Source organism: Schistocerca serialis, chromosome 3 (genome assembly GCF_023864345.2).
Source record: "Schistocerca serialis cubense isolate TAMUIC-IGC-003099 chromosome 3, iqSchSeri2.2, whole genome shotgun sequence".
NCBI lineage: Eukaryota > Metazoa > Arthropoda > Insecta > Orthoptera > Acrididae > Schistocerca > Schistocerca serialis.
The window spans coordinates 389,521,530-389,540,320 of record NC_064640.1 but is presented as its reverse complement, the minus strand read 5'-3'; the positions used below and the strand labels follow the sequence as shown (position 1 = coordinate 389,540,320).

General features: G+C 38.5%; 1 protein-coding gene across 4 annotated transcripts in view; it reads left to right on the top strand.

Moving 5' to 3' along the window:
- Positions 1 to 18,791, top strand: part of LOC126470227 (spectrin alpha chain) — a 140,617-nt gene that overhangs the window by 99,211 nt on the left and 22,615 nt on the right. For 2 of the 4 annotated variants that reach the window (XM_050097917.1, XM_050097916.1), the window contains exons 24-26: positions 2,746 to 2,787; positions 10,542 to 10,690; positions 14,125 to 14,320. In XM_050097917.1, coding sequence (XP_049953874.1) covers positions 2,746 to 2,787; positions 10,542 to 10,690; positions 14,125 to 14,320 — 387 coding nt within the window. The remainder of the gene's footprint in view (positions 1 to 2,745; positions 2,788 to 10,541; positions 10,691 to 14,124; positions 14,321 to 18,791) is intronic. The other 2 variants (XM_050097919.1, XM_050097918.1) reach the window with 1 other exon arrangement.

Below are 18,791 nucleotides of genomic sequence, written 5' to 3'. Positions count from 1 at the left end.
TAGACACACCCATTCTGCATGAGTAGCCATTTGAGTGAAGGATATTACGTAAACCTTTTAACTATTTGCAGTGTATAAGGGGGCTGTCAAATGAAAAACAGATAGAGGGGGAAAAGTAACCTGTTTACTAGTTCAAAAGTAATCATCACAACTGTTAACACATTTATTGTATCATGAGATGAGGCAATCAGTGCCTTCATGGAGTGATTGTAGTTGCCTATAGAACCATGATTGTACCTAGGCTTGCATCTCTTCATCCAAAACAAATGAATGGCAATAAGTGTCTTACTTCAGGGCTCCAAAAATATGGAAACTGCATGGGGAGGGATCAGGACTATATGGAGGATGTGTAAGGGATTCCCAGTGAAACTTCTGCAGCATAATCAAACAGGCACGCCAGCTCTGATAGTCATGACGACCTGCTGCTTGGACTAAGAGGACCCATTACTCATTGACTTTCTGGAATGTGACACCACAATTAATGCAGAATGGAGCATGGAACAATGTTGATGGATAATAACATTCTGTTGCAGTATAATGCACGCCCACATGTTGCCAAAGCTGTTTTGGTTTGTTCCACATGTCATCTTCACATAAGTTGTTAATGTAATATTTTTGTTTCATATCACACAGAAATTTGTGTTTTCATTTGCATATGTAAAGAAGTTTACAATGTTTATCAATTACCAACTGCTTTCATGGCAGATTTTCTTAAACTGAACTACTTACTGGTGAGTTTTTCTCACGTTTAACATACAATTGATGCAGCTAAACAGTGCCTTATGTTTAACATGTCAATACAAAATCTAGTCTTTTTTTGTATTTATGTTGTGCTTTTCCTAATGGAAAAAAATAGAAAGGAAAATTTTATAGTTTCATTCTTTCCACTCCCTTTAATAGGTAGCACACTTTTTGTAGCTAAAACAATAAAATAGCTCTAGTGCTTTCTGGTTTCACTGAAAGCTTTTAAAGATCTCAGAAATTACCAGAAGTGGAAATGAATAATATTTAGCGCTGAACTAAGATTGAGAAACTTATTTCTGTTGCAGTGATTTATCTATGTAATACTTACTTTAAAAATGCTAAACTTAGGATTATTCTAACGGCCTCACTAAGAACCCAAGGGGAATGCCAAAGCCAACTTATGTTTGAGGGAGACTGGCAGGGGGAGGTGGGTGTGGGGGGAATAAACAGTACGTTGCTTGTGTGGAAAAACATTCTCGTACGAGCCCAGGTTCACACTAAGAGAAATAAGTAAAAAGTTAATGTTGTGAACATTGTGATGTCAGATAGTTGGTTTTACCTTATCATAATTACGTGAAATCATTTTTCAAAGGTCTGATATTTGCTTCGTTGTACAATTCTCTTCAACTTTTTATGACAACTTGATGCAGCAGGTATGACATATAGAGCAACATTTGGCAGACATAACAGACTCGGGCTTGACATGGGCCGAGCCACGTGCTGTTAGCATGAACTAAAAGAAAAAACTTCACCTTAGGGAGTTATTGCTTGTGTTATACCGTACTTTTCAGTGAGGCTTTGATATTGGAGGCAGTTTAAGTCTAAATTTTGAATGTTTATGAACTACAGACAAAATGAGCATATTACTGTGTAAAAATGGAAGCCTTTATGGAATTTATAATACAGGTCAAATTATAAGGCAGTAGTGTCATCAGATGTCATGCTCACAGCAGAATGGGTTCACCTGTTTTTGATTTGCATTTTTAATTATGTCAAAGTACAACTTGATTCATTGATATTTAGCAGTAATACATGCTGTCTTTTGGATCCAACTGGTTGTCGTTTATATGCATAACATAGAGGTGTAGCGACATGTTGACTGGATCTTACTATAAATAGTTTTATAAAAAAAATACATAACATACATAACACTGCAGTTGTGATTCTGTATTAAAGTTCTTGTTCATATTAGCAATTTATGGAGAGACTGTAAGAGAGAGAGAGCTATTTTGAACATTTTTCAGTCTGTTCAATTACTTATGGAATGAGTAAGCAATGCCCTGTTTCAGCAGACTATTGCTATGTAAATGTAGTTTGCTTTTCAAATTGATTATCAATTGACTGTTAAAGCTATTTTCTTTTAATTTATGAAACCTTGTGTGACACTGTTTTTAACCAAATTGTTTTTGCAATTTCTTTAAAAGAAGGAAGAATTTGGAGCAGTGAAATGAAAATAGGAACAATAATACCCATTGATGTTATCAGCAGAATGGGGAGGAGCTTCACAGCGTACTACTGCTGCGGTGATGATATTATTGCAGCATATAATACCTTTGACTTCGAATTTTTATTTAAATTTTTATGGCCATTATTAGCTGTAGGTGTCATATTGTTTACACAGAAACATTTCCAGTCTGTCACAGTTTTATATTGAATCTCTGTATTTCTCCTGCCACTGAAGAAGGGGGAAACAGTACAGGGACAACTGATGGTCACAGTGTTTCACCTCACTTATTTAGACAGTAATGTGAACATCACTGTTTCACTTTGTTATGAAAGTAGAAACAGATTATACATAAACATTACATACAATGATAATTATGCATCATTTTAATCTCCTCTTCGTTGCTTGCTTGCCTGTATAATGCTACCTTCGTTTTGTCAACACAGTCAGTACAGTGATATGTGTTGTTTTCCCCAAACCCTGTAACAGTCACTTGTAGTCAATTGTGGAAATACAAAAATCTCTTTTTAAATGTCAATTTTGTTTGTTCATTGTAGAATCATCGAGCGGAGATAGATGCCCGCTATGGGGTTGCTCAGGTATATTATTAGTCTGGATTGATCTGGCCCACTGACATTAACTTACATGCCTCTGTATAATAACAGCTAGTGTTTTGTTGTACAGACTGCATGAGTTAACAGTCTAGTAACTGAACTCTTCATTTCACTAAAACACTATATATTATGTGACAAACATGAATAATTGTTTAGTAATTGAAGCATGTTAGTGTTGTGTGGCAATTCCAGCTCTGTTCCAGAAATACCTAATCTGTTCTTCAGTTTTTGAAATAACAAATGCTTGAACTTCCGAATGAGACAGCACAGTATTTTGGGTGCACAGTTTAAAAGCAAAAGTTACTCTGGATGATTAAGGCTGAGTTTTTAATGTGTGCTTTTCAACCAGTGTGCCAAAGTATACAGAGATTTTATGTATATTAATGTGATTTTCAAGGTTAGTAGACTTTGTATAAATCCGTTGATAATACATTTCATAACATTGCCTTTCCCATCGTCTGAGGTAGCAAAATGATTATCACCATCTTGCAGATAACATAATTAATAGTTGTGGAACTTTTAATTAAAAATTGTGGAACTTTAGTATGTTAAGTGCTCTTTCATTTTTCTTTTCATCTCAGGGAAACAAAGTGCCCATGACTCTGAAGTCCCAAAGAAATTGATACATTCAGCACATATTTGTTATATTTCAAGGAACATGGTTCAGGGAGAAAAGATGGAGGAGGAATGTAATGCATATAATAAAACTGTTATATGTGGGATTTAATATTGCAAGAAGTAATTACACCGAGGTGACAGTTGTGGGATAGCGATATGCAACTATACAGATGCTGGGGTGTTGCATACACAAGGTATAAAGGGCAGTGCATTGGTGGATCTGTCATTTGTGCTCATGTAATTTGTGTGAAAAGGTTTCTGACATGATCATGGCCAAATGATGGGAATTAAGATTTTGAACATGAGATGGTATTTAGAGCTAGGCACATTGCACATTCCAGTTTGTAAATTCTTCTGAAATTCAATATTCCCAGATCCATAGTGTCAAGAGTGTGCCAACAATACCAAATTTCAGGCATTACCTCTCATCATGGAGAATGCAGTGGCAGACAGCCTTAACTTGACAGACAGCAACTGATTACATGTAGAGTTGTCACTGCTAAAAGACAAACAACACTGTATGAAATAACCGATGTAGGATGTGAGACGAATGTATCTGTGAGGAGAGTGCGGTGAAATTTCTGATGCGAGTGCATTTGCTTACAGCATGACACTGCCTGCAGTGCCTCTACTGGGCTCATGACCATATCAGTTGGACTGTAGATGACTATAAAATCGTGGCCTGGTCAGATGCGTCCTGATTTCAGTTGGTAAGAGCTGATGGTAGGATTTGAGCATGGTGCAGACGCCACAAACCCATGGACCCACTTTGTCAACATGGCACTGTGCAAGATGGTGATGGCTCCATAATGACGTGGGCTGTTTTTACATGGAATGAATAGGGACCTCTGGTCCAACTGAACTGACCATTGACTGGAAATGGTTATGTTCAGCTACTTGGAGACCATTTTCAACCATTCATGGACTTCATGTCCCCAAACAATAATGAAATTTTTATGGATAACAATGTGGTATGTCACCAGGTCAAAATTGCTCATGATTGGTTTGAAGAAGATTCTGAAAAGTTAGAGTGAACAATTTGGCCATCCAGATCACCCATCATGAGTCCCATTGAACACTTATAGGGCATAATCAGGAGGTTGGTATGTGCACAAAATCCTGCATCAGCAACAATTTTGCTCTTATGGATGGCTGTGAAGGCAGCATACCTCATTGTTTCTGCAGGGGACTTCCAATGACTCGAGTTCATGCCAAGTTGAGTTGCTGCACTACCCTGGGCAATAGGTTGTCTGACATGATGTTAAGTAGGTATCCCATGACTTTTGTCACCTCAGTGTAAAAGACAAGAGTACTTTTTTAAAGTTTGGTTGTTTATAGAAGCTTTTGTACTTTCCCTCAGTGACGTGTAAGTTCGCAGGAACACCAGTGACGTCCTGTGCAGAAAATGAGTTTTAATTGTGTAAGTGGGACTTTCACCTTTATACTTGCTTATGAAAATGTGTCTGTGCGCGTGTGGAGATGGGGGGAGGAGGAGGGGGGGGGGGGGAGGACCTTAACGTGACTCTTCGTTTCTATCTTGAAAGTCATTGAAGTGCATATTCAGAGTTTCATCTGTTCCTTACATTCAGTACTTTTGTAAAGATATTGTGCCAACACGGTGAATGTATGGTGTTCTCTGGCGCTCTGTGCCAGATTATTCCTGTGTTGTGATGCCCTCCTGTCTTGTGTACTCTTTGTCTAGAAGAGGTATCTCAGCTATGGAGAGAATGAAGTGACACGGTAGTAACACACTGGAATCACATTCAGAACAATGGTGGTCCAAATCCACATTTGACTATAGAGATCTAAGTTTTCCATAATTCCTTAGACTGCTTAAAATAAATGGTGGTAAGGTTCCGTTTAAATGACGCAGCTGATTTCTTCATCCTCCATGAATCTAAGCTTTGTTTCACTCCCCTCTCCTTGCCCCCCCTCTCCTTGCCCCCCCTCCCTCTCTCTCTCTCCCTCCCCCCTTCCCCCTTTCCCTCCCCCCTTCCCCCTCTCCCTCCCCCCTTCCCCCTCTCCCTCCCCCCTTCCCCCTCTCCCTCCCCCCTTCCCCCTCTCCCTCCCCCCTTCCCCCTCTCCCTCCCCCCTTCCCCCTCTCCCTCCCTCTCCCTCCCTCTCCCTCTCCCTCCCTCTCCCTCCCTCTCCCTCCCTCTCCCTCCCTCTCCCTCCCTCTCCCTCCCTCTCCCTCCCTCTCCCTCCCTCTCCCTCCCTCCCTCTCCCTCCCTCTCCCTCCCTCTCCCTCCCTCTCCCTCCCTCTCCCTCCCTCTCCCTCCCTCTCCCTCCCTCCCTCCCTCCCTCCCTCCCTCCCTCCCTCCCTCCCTCCCTCCCTCTCCTTCTCCCTCCCTCCCTCTCCTTCTCCCTCCCTCCCTCCCTCCCTCTCCTTCTCCCTCCCTCCCTCCCTCCCTCTCCTTCTCCCTCCCTCCCTCCCTCCCTCTCCTTCTCCCTCCCTCCCTCCCTCCCTCTCTCTCTCTCTCCCCCCTTCCCCCTCTCCCTCCCTCTCTCTCTCCCTCCCCCCTTCCCCCTCTCCCTCCCTCTCTCTCTCTCTCCCTCCCCCCTTCCCCCTTTCCCTCCCCCCTTCCCCCTTTCCCTCCCCCCTTCCCCCTCTCCCTCCCCCCTTCCCCCTCTCCGTCCCTCCCTCTCCCTCCCTCTCCCTCCCTCTCCCTCCCTCTCCCTCTCTCTCCCTCTCTTCCCCTCTCCCCCCCCCCCAACCTCTCTCTCCCATTCCCCTCATGAGGTAATACTGCAAAAATTGTACCTATCCAAAATGCAAGTGATGAAAAATTCTGAACCTAGCATTTTTTTAAGTTCTGTTTTGTGAGAAGTGCCCCATTGGATATTCTGTAATGCGACTATGAATCATATTGCTAAATGACACAGAGAAATTACATAACTTAATAGTTTTATGCATGTTACCACACATTGGGGTGTCAAAAAGCAAAGTAAATGAAATGTTTCCTCATGTTTATGAAGAAACCTGAATCTAACTGAAATTTGTAAAATCAAAAAAATGTTGAATGAGCTTTTGAGCGTTCCTATACAACTGCAGAAATCAGCTTGAAAGGATGGCAAGAATTAGCAACTGTGAACAATCTGATTGTCTGTTCCAGAGATCTGTTACAAGAGATTTGCAATTGTGAGACAGTATGTGCTCTTGAGTGCAAGTCATACAGTATCCCTATTTCATAAGAATAGTGGTTGTGTCTTTGTTAAACCAGCTGAATGCTGTAAAGTATAAAATCAAGAATATATGTAAATACAAGATCTTAAACTCCAAAGGTGTTTCATAAGTATTGGAAATTGCTGCCATTGTGCTCTTGGCAAGCTTAACCTCTTTGCAGAAGGAATTGTTGAAAGTGATATTTTTCAGTTTCCCTTTCCATAATATCATATATGTATTCTCAATCACCGGTTGATGGTATCTCTTTGTCACAAATTTGCACTTCCAAGTGCGTCCTTAAAAAGAAATTGGGTGGATTAAAATCTGATGATCAAGCAGACTACGCTACATGGAGTCCACAACAAATCCATTGTGAAAGAAAGGATGAGCATTTGAAAAGAGCAAGGTCATCTAACAGTCCATATTTAGCTTTTTCTGTGGTTTTCCAAAATCACTTCAAATGTGGTGGTTTCTTTGTAAAGGAGGCAGTTAATTTGTTTCCTTGTCCTTGTCCAAAATGAACTTGTAAGTCTGTCTCTAATGGCCTTATCATTGATGCTATATTAAACCGAACCTTCTTTCCCTGTGTATATGATGAACGAGATAAACTTGTAATACCAGTAAATAAGCATCTCAGAAATATATGAATCATTGTCCTGTTGGTACTATATGTGGCACTATAAGATACCAGTCGATAATGTCATATTATATGGTGACACACTATGTTTTGGTGCCCTGGTATGTCAAAGCTGTGAAGTTTCACTTGTGCCCACTGGTATATGTTATGATAATTCACTATAACATCCCTTACTAAGTGAGCTTCATTTGTGAAAAGGATTGTTCCTGCAAATTGCTGATCTTGCGTTTCATAAAGTTTCAGAATTCCAACTGCTGTTGGTAGTACCCAGCGACCAACACTTTTGCATAATATGTGCATAAAAATGTTTTCTGTGTATAATTGGAACAACACAACTTTGTCATGTTAGAGACGAAGTGCTGAGAGACAGAATATTGATGCTTTGGTATTCTGCTAGAAGTTTTCAGAGGATAAGAATAATTTGTTGCTGTGTACGCTGGTCATTCCAGATAACTAAATCCTATAGTTCCAACAAATGCACCCTACCCGATGAGGTGGCTGTCCACAAAGTAAATTGTTTTTGCTGATGGGGAAGTACTTAGTAGCAAATATTTCTCTCCCACCCAGAAGCCCTTAGGTGACATACATGTTGGTGTATTATGCATTTGTCCAAATTACCACCATTTGTGAGCAGCTCTTGGCACAGCATTTAGCGAATGGAGTAAACAGGAGGTTGTTGTTGAAAGGACATCCAAGGAGCATTCTTTTTCAGTGTTCACCACGTCTTTCCATATCTTCATATGACATGACAGTATATGTTAAGTCACTTCCACCAGTGCCTGTTTCAGAAGGTTTTTTATGGTTTTATAAACTCTGTGATGAAATGGTTTTTGTGCGTAAGTCCCATGATCAGGCTGATGCAATTAAGGACATTAGTGTTTCATCTATGGCGCCTGTTTAATCAATGTTAAGAGAAGGAAAGTTGCTACTCACCATATAGCGAAGATGCTGAGTCACAGATTGTTATGCCTATCTGCGACTCAGCATCTCCGCTATATGGTGAGCAGCAACTTGCCTTCTCATAATGTTGTTACATTCCATCCTGGATTTTCCATTGTTTGAATGTTTAATCAAAACATGTACAGTAAGCCCAGGAGCAAAGCAACAAGTGAACATTTGAACATTTTCCCTCAGTTATGTCTCAGTTTTTATAAACATGTAGCTGAGGTAGCCCAGTGGGTAGAGCACTAAACTCTGGCCCTGGAGGTCCCTGGTTTAAACTCAGGTAGGGGCACCTTGTTCCAGTACCTCCAGAACAATCCCGGGTCCACTCAGCCTGCTGTCAAAATGAGTATCAGAGATCTTTCCCAGGTGTACGAAATGACTGGGACAAGGTACCATGCTCTCGTAGTGCCATGGCAGATAGGAGGACTGCACTCTACCAGCAGTAAGGCCAATAGTCTAGTTGTGGGCTTGTGCCAAAGGCTTCACTTTGTATGCACATATATGCAGGTGTTCCAATACTTTGCCTAATTTTCCAATAGAGCATGAAAATCCGCCAAACCCTATGTGGCTAATGAGTGATAAATGTAATTTGTGACAAAGTTGCATGCACTTTTGAATCATTATTCTTACACTGGAGAACCATTTGGTATCTGTCAGTAAGAGAGACATTTTTTATTTCATGGTAGATAAAGGAACTTGTGTTAATTCTCATTGAAGGTTTTCATTATGCTAGTAAAAATTCTGTCCCGTATAAATAAAATTATGGGGCATGGGGGCTTTTGTATTTGAGTCTGTGAAAACACAGAAGATAGCCCAATACAGTTTCGCCACTTTTGCAAAGCATTGTATTCCAGTAGTGTGAAATGCCTGGTTTCAATTGTGAGAGTTCTATGTTATGTGTAATTAATTTTGATAGAAAAAGCTTATTGTGAGTAATTTCTCATTTTTCTAGTTGCCAAAATCATGGGTAGTGCAATGGATGTTGAAGGAGCCTCTTGTCAACTTAAACAAGAACTGTATACAGTTAATGCTTATTTTCATGTGACTCTAAAAATGTTTGTGTGTTCTGTCTTTGAGACAAAATTAGATGAAAAAATTGGCTGGCTACAAACATTGCTGCCGTGATCCTTTGTAGCTAGTTATACCTTGTTCTCATATGCGTATTCTTGGAGGGAAGGTGGCGCAGATGATTCCTTCTGACACCTGAAACAAAGCTATGAAGGCATGACCAGTTTCTTTCCTCAATCTTGCCAGAATTGACCTAGGGCACCGATTGTAACGAATTTTAGTTGTTTAAATGTAAAACCATAACAAAGAGTGTCTCATTGTTAATATCATTTGCCTTGTGATTTTAGAAATGCAAAATAAAGTTCTAAATTTCTATCCTCTATTTTTTATTTTATTTGGGCAATAATGTATTTAAAAGACTCAGTATCATCATTGCCCTTTCCTTGCCGAGTTAACTAATAAAATGTTGTACATGAGCTTTTATGGAATGTTTGTAACTTTGACTGGTCACAAGATTTTAGTTTTTATTAAACAAGTCTTTGCTAACACTGCCTGTGCCTGTTAATTCCAGTCATATTTATGTTTTAACTGTAAAGGATGTCATGCTGAACAAGCTGCTTTTCCTCCCTGTTTACAGTTAACAAGAGAAGCAAAGCAGTTTTACACACACACACACACACACACACACACACACACACACACACACACACACACGTCCATATAGCATAAATGCAAGTGTTCTGCTGATTTTATTCTGCTGTTTGATAGCCACTTTTTACATTTGGCTAAGAAAATCGGTTATTATGGTGATTTGTGCCCTTTAGTTATTTTTTATGGCTTATGCAGGTGTACCTCTTTATTTGTTTTGAGAAGTAATCTATAACACCTCCAAACCTAGCAATAAATAAATTGACCTGTAGCGTAGACATCTAGTATTGAGAGAAGCTAACTGCTTCGATAGCGGCAATGTGCTTCAGTTTCATTGGAAAATCATGCGATGGATGACTATAGAATGTGGTTGTAGTTTGTAGTATTCTGTTATGAGCTCATAGACAGATTAGTAAGTTGCAGTTGTTAACATTAAGTTATTATGAGAGAATTATTTTAAAGTGCAAATCTTAACAGTTGTTTCTCTATTATTTTGATGTAGACACTTATTTTGTTTTAATATGTTGTTGGTTTGCAAACTGTTTCTTGAAATGTGCTAGCTTTGAATATGAAAATACAAAAATTAATTACCAGCTTTTATTAAAAACTGTATGTGGGGCCAGTTTATTTAGTTTAATTCATAACTGAAGGTTAGAGTGAATAATTAATTATTCAGTGAAGGAAAGCAAATTTGTATACTGAGATTAAAATCTTTTCCAGGAACATCGAACAGAAATAGATGCTCGTGCAGGGACATTCCAAGCTTTTGACTTATTTGGACAACAGCTTTTGCATTCTGGTCATTATGCAAGTGTTGAGATACAAGAAAAATTGGAAAGCATGGCAGAAGCCCGTCAAGAACTCGAAAAGTAAGTGCAGTTGTGACATTTACTATAGTACTTACCAAGTTTTAAGGTTTGTTTACATGTGAGTGGTGGAAAAGGGAATACAATAAGTTGTTTACTATAAAGCTATTTAGGCATTAAATTAAAGAGAATTGGCCAGGTGTGAGTAGAACTCTCACTCTGAGGGCTCCATACAAAATTAATTGTGTATGTACACAGTTGTTCTGGGAATCGAGGATGTTGATAATTTTTGCCTGTTTTCTATGTTCATACTGGAAGATATCAGTCCCGGGGAGTCAAAGACTTTCAAGAGTGTGTTAATTTCAAGTTTGAAGTCACATAACAAATGGTAAAAGAATTTCTTTTGTATGATATAAGAACAAATTAAAAAATTTCATTTTTTTCCATTCTTTTTTTTTTTCTTCTTTTACATATACAGTAAAACATTGCTTCTTGCCAAATTTCATTATTCTAGGTCAACAGGAAGTACTGTATATACTCGAATGATCTGTGAACCCTAATTTTGAGGGAGGGAAAATCTTTTTTGCGTTAATTTGTTTTATTTTTTAAAAAAATTGCTCTGATGTAATGATGTGTTCAAAATTGCATATAATATAAATTGGTTTGAAGAAACACGTCATAATCTTCACATTCTATTGTACAGGTTGATAAATTGTTAAAATGCAGCCAATTCAGCAGCATGCAGCTGGCTGGCCGGTGGGCCTGTCATCTGGCCCATTAGCCAGGCAGCCGGGTGGGGAACATTATCCCCGCCAGCTGGGACTCTAGGCCTACCTAAAATAGCAAAAATAAAATGGAAAAAAAAGAAATGCGAATTACCATGTTTGAGAATGTAATGTTAATATGTGCAATGAAATATTTTGGTCAATACATGTACTCCCTTACCTCCCTATTCATCATCACTTTCATCGTCACCACTATCGGGAGAATAATTGTCGTCACCATCCTCCCATAGTGTGTCGTCCTCCGTTCCATCCACTGAATTTGTGATACCACATTTTTTGAAGGATTTTTCCACCAGTGGCTGTGGAATGGAGTCCTATGCACTTTTCACTCACTCACAAATGTGGGACAAATCCGACTGTTTGCTTTCCCACACAATGTGAACTTGTGGTTTTCATCAGCCATGCATTATGTGTATTGCTGTTTAAGTGCAGCTTTGAATGACTGATTTATACACACAGGTAGTGATTGCAGGATGGATGTTAAGCCTCCAGGGATAATAGCCAAGTCAATTTTCCTTTTTTGTAATTTGTCTCACACTTCCTTAGTTGTATCTCCACAGAAGCTCTCCTGGACCAACATGTTACGTACATTCAGTAACATACCAAACATGCATCACCCAATCAATCCACCCTTTCGGATTTACTCTTGCTAATATGCCTTTCACTGATATTTTCAGAGTAGTTCTCCTTTTAAATATCACATAAGGTGGTAGCTTTCATCCATCGCCAGTTACACACATCATCAACTGTACACCTTTGCTTCTCACTGCCACCAGTTCGTATCATGATGCTGGATTCTCCTTTCCTGTTCACGGTGTTGTTGAGTGGCATCTCAAAATAAACTGGCATTTGATCCACATTACCAATGTGCGATAACATATAGGACTGTTTATGTCACAGATTTATGGCGTAACAATGAAACTGCCCTATTTTTTCCTCATAATCAGCTGGAAACAGTTGTGATGTTAGTTTCCCTCTGGAATCCTAATTCATTTCAGTTTAAAAATCTTAATAGCCAGCCTTGGCTAGATTTGAAACTGGTAAAACTAGTTCTTTGGCTAAAGCCAATGCTTAAAGTTAGCACATTTCACTCGTCACCGAGCATCCATATTGTCACTTCTCATCTACATAAGTGCAGAGCTTTTATTTGAGGCCCAGGTATTTCGCTTTTTGGCCACAAAATGCCCTGCAATTATTGTTAGTTTCTTGAAGCCGTGTTTTGTTTTTTCGCCACTCACAAATATAGTTCTATCTCATGTCATACTTTCTTCTCACAGAACAGTTTCCAATGTTCTCGGCTGCTTCAAAAATTTTCAGTTTTTCTTTAGCAGTGCATGAGTGATAATGAGGACTTGTAGCCATAATTAACACGTTTGAAGGCATTAATACTTCACTTCTAATGTGCTATTGACGCATCACAGACTGAGGCTGCAATAATGCCATAATGGGATCTATTGTTGGAGATGGAGCAGTACCAACCATATGTCGAATAATGTGCGCACCACAGTTTTTAGCCCTTATGTTTGGGAAAAAACATGCATGGATTATACAAGTATATACGGTACTCTATAGGTTTTGATGAGGGAGTTTGTGAGTATCAAAATATGTGGCATTTATGTCTATATCTTATGACCACATTGACTTAGAAGCTTCACATTTTTTACTTCACCAATGGACTGCAGACCTTAATGTGTGGCATAAATTTCAACTCGATACATCTACCAGTTCCTCAGAAAAAGGGTTCCAAACTGTCAGATGAACAGACAGACAGACAAGACAAGAATGTGCTTCTATAAGGGTTACATTTTTACCGATTGTGGTACGCGACCCTGAAAATGATATCAGTGTGAGCACCAGACTTTGAAAGCTACATAATGTATATTTTAAGCTGAAGCTAAGTGTATATACTAAGGAAAATGCTGGTACTGATAATCTGAATACATATCAACAGTGAAGTCACCAAATTCATATGGGAATCAAAGTGGTAATGTTGTAAAAATTAAAATATTCAGAAGAACTGTAGCGCTATTATTTATTACCACTCACTTAATATTTTGTAGTTTTAAGAGTTTTTGACTTGACTTAGTGACTTGTGCATAAGAATTCATGCTATCACAATCACAGTGAGGCTCGTGTAAGTGTTTGTAAATTGACTTTCCTAGCAATTACAGTAACATCATGTAAAATAAGCAGATACAGTAGTTGAACAAGGCATGATTTCAAGGGGTCATAACTCTTTTAACAAACAGTTTCCCGAGGTATGTCTCTAGGATATTTTTTCATTATCTGTTAGATTATATTTTGAGCTTATTCTTCACTTAGTGTCAAATACTCATTGCAAGAAAATGTTCTAGAAATCGCCGAATGTAGATTTAATTGTAAAAAGGCAACAATTTTGTTGTCACTAAGGTCTAGTTAGACTGAAGAGTCTGGGGATGCCTAATGGCCAGGTAGTAAAATGATGAATAAGAAATGATAAATGTGTGCATGCTGCAACTGAAGCTGGGGATTTTGGCCTGAAGAGGAAGCTTGCCAGTGAAAACTGCAGGGCAGCCAAAGTCTTCTCAAGCTACTGCTAGCTTTTTCTTTGAGCTTTAACATTTATTGAAATTTATTTTGGGAAGGCCAACTTCTGAGTAAATTACACAAACTTTGATGAAATACCAACAAATAAGTCATGTGATAGTTTAACACAGTATTGATGCATTTCAGGGCTTGGATTGCACGACGAATGCAACTTGATCAGTGTTTAGAGTTACAGCTGTTCTATAGAGATTGCGAACAGGCTGAAAACTGGATGTCAGCTAGGGAAGCATTTCTTGCTGCAGAAGAAGTTGATTCAAAGGGAGATAATGTCGAAGCTCTCATCAAAAAACATGAAGATTTTGACAAAGCCATAAATGCTCATGTAAGTATTTTGTTGGAGTAAGAACAGAAGTCATCATTCTTTAATCCTCATAGTCACTTACCATCCACCCCCTTGTAAAAAGCGAAGTGGCACATTGCCTAAGACATGGGAGGACCAAGGTTCAAATATAAACCCAACCTTCCTGATTTGTGTCTTGTGTGATTTCGACGAATCACTTGTGGCAAATGCTGGTGTGATTCCTTAAACGAGATGCATTTCTGATTTCTTGAACTTTCCTTTTCCAAGCTGAGGCTTATCCCCATTGTCAATAGGATGTTAATCTCTAATGGTCCTTCCTTCCTTGGTTACTTGTCCAATATAATAGTTTACTTTTAAAAACAAGACAGTGTATACTATTCTTAGGAGCCAGTGTTGCTGTTGCTGTTAGATCTTTGCTTTACTATTAATACCAACTCCGTCCACTTGATTCAAAGGCAATCTTCTCTTGACAAGTTCGTGGTAATTACTTCTTTACTCCTTTAGACAGCTAATTATTTCACAATTGCACTTAACGGGAATTGTCAAGTGACAAGGAAGTATTAGATTATACCCAAGAAAACATCTTTGTCTCTGTTTTATAAACAATGTAACTCTAGAAAATGGGCCTAGAATTTGAATCTTGCCCATTTAAAAATTATGGACAAAGAAAGGAAGGATCACCAGTAACGAGAGGTGAAAGGGACAAAAGTTTGTGACTCATAGATAAAAGTGTGTTTTCTTGTGTTATCTAGTTAGTAACATTTTCCATGGAACATTTCCCATGATAGGTGGTTATGATGTGGAACGAGTCATTATATATTTGTACCGCAAATTAATTTGTGCATACGGTTACATTCTGAATATATATATATATATATATATAAAAGAAAAAATTTATACAGATGTGATTTAGTAATTCCTACCTACCTACCACCTTTTACACATTACAATAACAGAAATTCTTGCATTGAATACGAGCTGTCAAGGAGAAACCTCCTCAGTTTGTTACCAAATTTTATTTTGCTGTCTGTCAGACATTTTATATCACTGGATAAATGATCAAAATTTTTTGTTGCAGCCTTGTGCACCCTTTTTGTGCTAATGACAACCTTAATATGAAGTAATGAATGTCATTTTTCTTTGTGGTATTGTAATTAGACACCTCATTGTTCCTCGTGAACTGTAGTGGATTATTTACAACAAACTTCATGAGGGAATAAATATACTGTGAAGCAGTAGTCAGAATGCCCAATTCCTTAAACAGATGTCTACAAGATGATTGGTCAGTGTACATCACGAACTATTCTTACAGTACATGTGTCTGCAATGAAGACCTTCTTTCTTAAAGATGAGCTACCCCAGAACATTATTCCATATGACATTCATGCACATCTATCTGCATCTACATGGATACTCTGCAAATCGCGTTTAAGTGCCTGGCAGAGGGTTCATCGAACCACCTTCACAATTCTCCATTATTCCAATCTCGTATAGCGCGCGGAAAGAATGAACACCTATATCATTCTGTACAAGCTCCGATTTCCCTTATTTTATCTTGGTGATCGTTCCTCCCTATGTAGGTTGGTGTCAACAAAATATTTTTGCATTCGGAGGAGAAAGTTGGTGATTGGAATTTCGTGAGAAGATTCAGTCGCAGTAAAAATGCCCTTCTTTTAATGATGTCCAGCCCAAATCCTGTATCGTTTCTGTGACACACTCTCCCATATTTCGCGATAACACAAAATGTGCTGCCTTCCTTTGAACTTATTCAATGTATTCCGTCAGTTGTATCTGGTAAGGATCCCACACCGTGTAGCAGTATTCTAAAAGAGGACGGACAAGTGTAGTGTAGGCAGTCTCCTTAGTAGGTCTGTTACATTTTCTAAGTGTCCTCCCAATAAAATGCAGTCTTTGGTTAGCTTTCCCCACAACATTTTCTGTGTGTTTCTTCCAATTTAAGTTGTTCGTAATTGTAATGCCTAGGTATTTAGTTGAATTTACGGCTTTTAGATTAGACTGATTTATCGTGTAACCAAAGTTTGAGTTCCTTTTAGTACTCATGTGGATGACCTCACACTTCTCGTTATTAAGGGTCAACTGCCACTTTTCGCACCATTCAGATGTCTTTTCTAAATCGTTTTGCAGTTGGTTTTGATCTTCTGATGACTGTATTAGTTGATAAACGACAGCGTCATCTGCAAACAGTGTGTGAGTTAGCTGGTTTACTGAAAGCCATTGCAAGTTTTCCTTCATTAGAAATCCAAAAGCAAATGGTGTGTGTAAAAAGTCAAGTCAATGTTATAAGATGGATGAAAAAGTGCTGCATGTGTGCTATTAACCCATTAACCACTACGCCATCTGGACACTGCATGCTGGTGAGCAACAAAAGGGAAAAACGTTCTAAAAATTAACTATCTACAACTCTAGAGAAAATAGTTACAATCAGAAAATTTAACTAAAGAGATCAGCCACAAGAAGTGACATGGGGAGTAAAAGAAGAAAATGTACAGATTTAGAAAGTGTAGAGAAAGAGAGGAGGAACCACGGGAAAGGAGGCGAAAGATAAAAAAGAATGGGAAAGCTATGAAGTTAGGAGTGAAAGTGCATATGTTTTGCAGGGGATGGGGAAGTTACCCACTCACATTGTAACTGGGTCAGTGTCTTCAGTTTTATTTGTGTTGGGCAATAGGGCTGTAAGAGAAAAGGCAGGAATTGGACAAGAATTAAATGTTGAAGCAATCAGTGTGTGTTAAGCACACGAACACGAGCCAAATATGTCGCACACACATTCTGTATGTGAAGTTCTGAAGTTTTGGAGTGATTATTGTGTAAAGAACTGTAGCTTCACATTGCCAAAACAATTCTTATTTATTGATCCTTAAGGTGAGAAACTTGCTAGAATAGTTACCTCAGCATTGTACCTGTACCTTCTCACCACTCTCTGTTAATGTCTAATACTGAGATGGTCTATATTATTATTATTATTATTATTCCAAATGAGGTGACACCGTGGTTAGCACACTGGACTCACATTCAGGAGGATGATGGTTCAAGCCTGTGTCTGGCCATCCTGATTTAGGTTTTCCATGATTTCCCTAAATTGCTTCAGGCAAATGCCAGGATGGTTCCATTGAAAGAGTACAGCGGATTTCTTTCCCTATACTTTCCTAATCCAGGTTTATGCACTGTGTCTGATGACCTTGTTATCAGTGAGACGTTAAACACTAATCTCCTCGTCTCTCCTTAGTTCACATTTTTTACTCTTCAGCAAAGTATAAACTGATTCATTCAATGCGTAATTAACGTCTGGGGGCTTTGAGTCCCATGTGTGTGTGGATCTTGATTTTTATTTCTTAGAACCTTGGTTCTCCTATTTTGGTTCTTGATTGACAAATCCTTGTCATTAAAACTACCCTCCCATTTTCTTTCCACCTTTCTCCTTATCTGTACAAATAGAAAGTTTTGCTGTTTCGCTGTGATGGCCCTTCACCATGTGGTATGTTCTTTTGATGAACACAAAAATTGAAGAGTGGAAATGGAAACTATTCTAAGTGTCATTTTTCACAAAATGCGTTTTCAGTGCTGTTGTGTTCTAGGTACACTGTTACATCTTCCTAGACTTGTTCCAAGTGTCAAATCATGAAGAAAATGTTTCAAATGTTCATTATTAGTTGGCACATTGTCTTTGTACCAAGCAGTGCTTCTCAATGGATTTCCAAATACTGTGGGACACGGTCTCCTCCATTTATTTTGGGATGGTTTGAAGAGTTAAAACACAAGTTTCTGGTTAGTGGGCACAACTTTTTGAGCTGAGATGTTGCAGTTACAAAGAAATGAAAATAGATAAGCAAGGGCTTTGTTCCACGAGAGTTAAACAAGGTTGTTGGCTCAGTTGAAGTTGTGAATCCAGTCCATGTACTTCCAGTGCACACAACCAACTACTTCGATTTTAAAGATGTTGCTGAAACATAGCTGTCCATTCAGATGTGTAAGATCTCTAAATGCAGTACGACTCATCCATCTCCAGTAGCTATATATAAATTCCTATTCAGAAACAGAAGAATGGGAAAATGTTAATGTATTCAAAAGAAGAAAGAATGTGGCATAACATACCATGCTTCATCTACAAAACAAAAAGGCTGTTGATGATGCCATTTCTTCAACAACTGCACAGGTAGTTTTACTGTGAAACTTTTCTACATCTAATTACAAGAATGGAGTTGTGTAAGATGAAGTCAGTACTAAGTTTTTTCCTTTATTTTAATTTTACTATTTTCTTGTATGAAATTTAATAGAACTGAGAAATGTTACATTGCACCATGTCAAGAACAGTGACACCACTCAAAAATCCAGTAATTGAGAAAACTTGACTTGAAAAGGATTAATTTTATAAAACTTACATTGAAATAGTGTAAGTTTCCATTAAATTTCAAATAAGTATTGTTGGCAGTAAGTTCCATTACATTTTTTGTGCATGGTGGCATACTTCACA